At 38.2% G+C, this 7,160-nt stretch overlaps 1 protein-coding gene across 1 annotated transcript; it reads left to right on the top strand.

The window, feature by feature from the left end:
* Positions 1–254: 254 nt before the first annotated feature.
* LOC139710596 (mitochondrial import inner membrane translocase subunit Tim16-like) lies at positions 255–6,621 on the top strand. Its single transcript, XM_071622520.1, has 4 exons — positions 255–305; positions 2,385–2,472; positions 4,811–5,022; positions 5,302–6,621. The coding sequence occupies exons 1-4, from the start codon at positions 255–257 to the stop codon at positions 5,440–5,442; spliced, it is 492 nt and encodes a 163-aa protein (XP_071478621.1). The 3' UTR covers positions 5,443–6,621.
* Positions 6,622–7,160: the final 539 nt, after the last annotated feature.

Below are 7,160 nucleotides of genomic sequence, written 5' to 3'. Positions count from 1 at the left end.
TATAATTTTTGATATTTACGGCTCTCCTCCGTATAGGAGGGGATTCCGTTAAGCCAGACGCAGTCTTTGCGGAACATATCCCCGAAGACTAGAGTCCAGATAAATGAGACAAATTTACACGCTGTCTGATTTTTCAGTCAACAATACAACAACATGGTCAAGCATGCAATGTCAAATGACACTAGTGACAGTATTCAGTGACTGTGCTTGGTGGTCTTTATTATATATTGATTAATACCCACCTATGGATACCTATGGATGATTCTGAACGCAGGCTGAGCCTCCTACTGTATATTCAGATCCAGGTTTGATCCCTCTTGAAAAGAGCTGGGTCATGGCCAGGTGGAGTGGCGTCAAACTTAAATTTGATGATGATGCATTGATGGGTTCATTGTCCCAGAATTTATCCAAACCAACTTCAAAGTGGAAGACACTGGGTGCATCTGAAGTTTCTTGGTAAACCATTCCAAGGTTTCCTGATACGTATGTAAAATGAGTTTCTTCTTGTAGGCCCTGGTGGTATGTGATTGAAAAATATATAACTTTTTACTTATATCCTCTTGTGCTTTTTGTTATCAAACCTAAATCAGGCACAGTTACCTTTTGATCATATTTATGAAATAATTATACGCTTCAATCATATTACCTTTCGCCCGCCTAGCGGTATGCTAAAGTTGAAAGTCCAAGATGCCTCAATCTCTGTTCATAGGATAGAGCTCTTATTTCTCGGATCAATTTTGTAGCTCTCCGTTGGACATTTTCTAAAGCTAATTTTTTTTTTTTCCAAATAAGGACTCCTTACTGCAAATGAGGTCTAACCAAAGCTTTGTACAACAATAGGAAGTTATCCTTATCTAAATAAACAAATGTTCATCTTATTAAATTCATCAATTTATTGGCTTTATTTATTTGTGCCTGAAAATGCTGATCAAACTTAAATTTAGAATCAACCGTCACTCCTAGGTCCTTGCATGAATCTACGTGTGAGAGGTAATGTACAATATTTCAAATATTATTATTGTTATTCTTGTCTTGTCTTGCCAAAGATACCCACAATCAATATGTTGATTATCATGGCACTAGGGATGTAGACCAAGCCTGACCTGTCCTGCATGGGCCTTCAAAACTGTGATTTACACTGTACAATTCCCCCCCCCCCCCCCCCCCCCGTTTTTTCTCGCTATTAAAAAAAAGAATGCCCAGTGATGGTCTGTTACTTGCTGACCCTTGACATGAATGTGTCAGGAGTTGGAGCAGCCACTACTTCCTCTGGAAGGCTGCTCCAGTCCTTTATTGTTCTCGGTAGGAAAGATGACCCCCTGTACTGTGTTATCTATGGCTATCCTGGATATTAGGGGTCTTAATGATTTTTATTGCCAACTTCAGCACTGGCCTGACCAAGAATAACAAGTTGTCAGAATATTAGCATGGATGCTCTATTCTTCAAATGTTCATCAATGTTCATCAGGTTTTCTATGACAATGTCCCAGCCACTTGAGATGTTCATATTACCAGTGAATCAGCCAGACCTGTTTCTGTTGAGCAGTCATTTGCTTCCTTAACTGGAGTCTTTCTTGCTTGATCTTGGGGATGGGCAGCATGGAAGCAGTTTCTCACAGTGTGATCAGTATTGTGATCAGTAGTGTACTCTAAGACAGTCACCTGCGATCCTGCAGAGCAACACCCTGATGTTGTCATTCCATTGGGATATTTGGATGTCTGCTCCTTGGTCTGTCCTCAGCATCTCTTGTTACTTGACACTTTTGTGTCCATCATTTTGTTTTGGTCTCACGACTCCCAGTCTCATCTTTTTGAAACCTCCCAGCTTCAATTTGCCCTGTTGCTTGGGACTTCTGAACATTGCTTACACATGGTATGATGAACACCCAAAGTACAAGATGAGATATATCAACCTTGCCTGGCATGGCACCACTCTAAGCTTGAATGTTAAATTCAGAATTCTATTAAATTGGCATTCATGGTTGACCAGCTGAGCAAAATAGATATCAATTAATACAACATCTTTATTGCCTCTTCATTACCATTGGTGTTCATTTTGCAACTTTTCAATGCAGACCTCCAATATTCATATTTCAAAATACACATGTACTCTCCTTTACCTGTTGGCATAATCACACTCATGTAGGATATCATTTTAAAGAGAATTAGATAATCTTGCTGATAATACCATGCATGCATTGATTATTGTACTATGACAAGAGAGAAATAATAGATCAAGTTCAGATTTTAATTTTCATCATTTGAGGTCAGTTTGGAAGAATGATGAGGAGGCTTATCATGTTTTATTTTCATGGAAGGAACAATCTTTAAAATCAAAGTAAAGTAATGATCTCTCTGTGTTTTTGTGACTTCTCTGTCTGCAGGCAGCTAAGTATCTGGCACAAATCATTGTGCTTGGAGGACAAGTTGTGGCCAGGGCTTTCACCAAGGCTCTGAGGCAGGAGATCCAAGGTGGGTTCCCCTTAACCCTTTGAGGATGAGTCCCAAGTATACTCGGGCAGGGGTCTAAGGGAAGGTATGCGTGTTGTAGCAAAATCAGCCTGTCCTCAACGGGTTAAATACAGCTCTTTATTTTGCCTTATGCACCATCTTAAAGGGTGTGTACAGTTCTGGTCGAGGTGAGGATTTAGCTTATAACGTTTTGCGAGATATTCAGAAACCACTCTATGAGATGCCAAAGAGCATGCGATTCTAAGGGGTATCGAAAGTTTATTTGATGAATATCGGTTTTGAAATGGCTGAGATATCCAAAAACAATGTGAAACAAAGAGATCCTAATAAAGTTGTGGCATGTCGCCTTTTATTATTATCACTTTTTTTTATATCTCAGCCATTTGAAAACCAATTTTTATCAAATAAACGTTGAATCCTTCTTAAAATTACATGCTCTTTCATATTTCATTAGAGGTTTCTCATTATCTCACTTAAGAATGTTCAAAACATGAATCCCCACCTCAACCAGTACTGTACAGTCCCTGTAACATTGCTTGTATTCCTCTGTAATGTAATCGCCTTTGTGCATTCATAAGTACAAATTGTATTTACACGTACACATTTCAAAGACACTGTCCAAGAGATGTTTGCATGATCTGCTAATAGAGTGGGAAAATTGTCAACAGCAAAAGAGTCCAAAGTGCTTGGTTCATGAGCCTTGCATGGTGCTGTGGCATCTCTGAAGTGCAAGAGCTCCCTCTTTGGTGGAGTTGAAATCTTCTCTCTTGGAGTTATGCTTTCATAGGTAGGATCTGAATGTTGATGTCTTCCTGCAAGACTCATGGAGGTGAAAGGTCAAGTCATTTGAGATGGAAGGTTAGAATAACGAGAAAGATGAGCATGAGCCTAAAAAGCTGAGCTCACAAGAGACATGACACAGAATCAGTATGAAATCAGGTTGCTATGTATGTGTGATAACTCTATGCAAATCATTAATCCACTCTTGTAGGGAGTGTAAACAAAAAAAAAAACACAAAAAAACTTAAAGAATATCTTTTTTTTAGCTGACTTGGTTCACTGAATTATTAACAACTTCAGTTCATTAGTTACATGGGTCTGTATAAATTCTAATCACTCTGAAACAGTGCTTTTAAACAAATATGCAGGTTGAGTCATCTTCAACTCACAATGTGATTAAAGACAATCCACAAAATAATTTATAGAGAGGTAATGTTTTTGGCAATTTGCAGCATAAATTGAATCATACTGTCGAATACTATTTAGATGTACTTTGTTTGATTTTAATGAATTTGAGTACATATTTGTCTGACATGTCCATACATATTGGAATCTTTTGTATTTCTTTCTTTGTATGTTTTCCAGAAAGGTAGGAATTCATAGCTTAACCCTAACTAGGCCGGGGGGGCCTCCGAGGCCCCCCCCTCGACGTTCCGCACGATGTATCGCAATCGCAAAAAGCTATCGCCACGACGTTTCATGACTTTTTTCTTTCGAGTCTCCCGCATCTTTTGACACCAAATTTGCGACGCCCGGGCGTGCGGTTCCGAAGTTATGCGTAAATATATACATGCATGTCAGACCAAAAATTGCTCAAAAACGTTAATTCGTGTACAATTTCAATGCAAACTGTGCTTACTGGCAAATTTCATAAAAGCATGATCATTTTGGTGTTTTATTGATTAAAATCAATGAATAACATATTTTCTTGTTCGGAGCGATGTCGCGGACAAATTTCATCGGAAAAACAATGAAAAACATAAAGTCGAAAAAACAAAGAAATATATAAGAAATTCAAAAAAACAATAAAATACTTAAGAATTTTTTCTGATATCGCAATTTTTTTTTATTACATTTGCTAAGGACACTAAAAAGAATATTTACACAAAAAATGTGCCTGTTTTGAGCTTTATTTTGTGATTTATACCAATTAGTCTGATTTTATGCATCATCATGCATAAATTAGCATAATTTAGCATAAATGATGATTTTTTAAAAAATTAACTTCATGGTATTTTAGATTACATCATAGGCAATGTGTGTGCCAATTTTCGTCGCGATCGCTCGGTCGACGGCCGAGATCTGGAGGGGGGGCCTGGGAGGCCCCCCCCCCCGGCTCTTTCAACTACCTAAATAGCCCGGCCTAGTTAGGGTTAAAGGCTACATGAATTTTGCTTCAGCAGTTTCGTCATGGTTCTACCTCTCATTTGAGGAAAATTTTGGTAAAACACATTTTGTGAGAATGTGGTTACACCATAGCTGTAATGCATTGTTGAAGTGACTGTTAGTAAGTGTCTGACTAGTAATGACAAGTCTCAATCTACTCCTCTACTGACAGCCAGCCAACAGGCAGCCCAGCGAGCTGGAGGAGGTAAGCAGGGAGCGAAGGCAGCAGCAGCTGATAGTCTCACTGGTATGACACTAGAGGAAGCTCAGAAGATTCTCAACGTCAGAGATTTGGCCGACAAGGAAGCTGTCTTGAAGAACTATGAACACCTGTTTACTGTCAATGACAAGTCTAAAGGAGGCTCGCTCTACTTACAGTCAAAGGTACATGGTTGTGGCAAATATCTGTAAGTGCATTTTACAAAATTAATAGCTGCTAACAGGCAAAAGAAAGCACAATGTGTACAAATTTTCTCTTCCATTCTACAATCAAACAATTTATGAAGATCAGGCAATGTTAATTTTTACGTTAAATGCATAGAAAAGGACACAATATTGCCTTGTGAAGAAAAAAATATTAAATTATATGTTAAAAGATCCTTGCATGTACAGATTTTAGTGATGACTTCAGCACCAAATCAATCTCTTTTATGCTTCTTGAAGGTCGTGCGAGCCAAAGAGAGAGTGGATCAGGAGATGACAGCAGCAGAGGAGGTCCAGAACAGGAAGAAAATTTCCTCCAGTGAAACATCATCCTCAAATCAATCCCAATCAGAGTCAAATCAATCCCAATCAGAGTCATGATAAAGGTTAAACCTTGAGGCCTTGAAATCATGTGAACAGTCTGGACATCACTCATTGTGGAATTTGTGGATGTTTTATTTTGGACATGGAATAGAAAGACAGAGATGGAGTGGAAAATCAGTGATGACTTGAAGGTGTGGAAGGACAGAACTGAGCTCACATCACTGAATCTACATGTATGGTGTATTCACCAGACTCAATATTTAACATCTGAAGCAGAAAAACACAACAAAACAAAGAGCTATGTAATATCACTAAATTGTGAGATGTGTACTCTGTGAAGATGAGATAAAGCTACCATCTACAAATATCAAAGGCATTAAACATCCTGGTGATTGGCTTCTAATACAAATTAGAAGAATCTCTGGGATTGTTGCCGTCCACAACAATCAATCATTAAACTGGCCTGGACACCTACAGTATATAGTGATGCCACAAGTGAATGCATAGTCTACTATTGTAAAACACAATATTTTCGCGGCATGAAATTTTCACGAATGGAGCCAACGGCCTTATTGGCAGCATGAAATTTTTGCAAGTTGCCTCTAACATTCAATGCATATAGCGTAGACAAGAACTGTAGTGTGCATTTTAATTTTGCGAATCTTGGCTCTCGTGAAATTAAGATGCATGCAAATATTCCTTGTTTTACAGTATTGTTGTTGGATTCATGTTCACAAAGATGTCAAGAAACTCATTATTAATTTGTAAAAGAGTCTGAGTATCAGGGATACGACTTATACTACTGTAGAAGTGGAAATTCTCACATAAGTTAATGGGCAGTCAGGAACGATGAATTTTGTGTGTTTTTAATTCCTTGGTATCATAATGTATATTATTAGTACATGATTATACTATTATTGTAGCGTGAAATGCACAAAAATTTCCACACTGCAAAATTTCCACTTTTACAATATTCTGTTTTGATTTTTGAGTATAGATCAGTCAAGTCACATCATCACCGTGAAGGTCCCTCAGCAATAACTTCTTAGAAGATTTTAGCATGCAAATTTGAGAGCTACCTGGAATAGTGTGGACCAAATTCACAAAGATGGTACAATTGAAACCATGTTTTAAAACATGGATAATTTGTATGGAGCGCCAAGTGTCGCATGGCCTATTCCGTTACGAAATCAGTCATTTCATTGATTGTACCATGGACCTAACCACCCTTGTGAATCTGGGCCTGTACAATGTGTGTATGACATGTTTCATGGGTACTGAATCTGCCACCTTTTACTGGTGAACCACTATCAAACTATCCAGTTTAACTTTGGTCATGATTATATGACCTCAGGTGTCTTCTTAGAATTGTTATGTTTATTCTCACATGAGTTAATTAAACAAGAGGAGTTGTGTATTGACTTGAAAATAGCAGAAGCTGTGAAGTCTTGGATGTTTTTGGTATACTTCAAACTGCTGTGGTGTGTGATGAAAGGGAGTTCCCCAAGCTACCAGTACAATGGTGATACAGAGAGAAGGATTACATGTCAATCCACTACCCAGGGTAACCCTGCTTGGGTTATGTACACAATCTCTGGGAATACGAGATCCTCAAAGGAAACAGATGACATAAGGTTTACCTTTTTTTTTTGGGGGGGGGGGGATATTATTGAAAAAATGATTAAATTAGGAGAGTTGGTCCATATGACTGTATATTGATACACTGGGTACATGTCAGATATTTTGTGCTGGAGTAAAGGCTAATATAAATTGTT

Source organism: Diadema antillarum, unplaced genomic scaffold, assembly GCF_040938485.1.
Source record: "Diadema antillarum isolate AM-2024a unplaced genomic scaffold, OU_Dant_1.0 seq00001547_RagTag, whole genome shotgun sequence".
Classification (NCBI taxonomy): Eukaryota; Metazoa; Echinodermata; class Echinoidea; order Diadematoida; family Diadematidae; genus Diadema; species Diadema antillarum.
The sequence above is the reverse complement of the archived record's forward strand: the minus strand, read 5'-3'. Positions and strand labels throughout refer to the sequence as shown.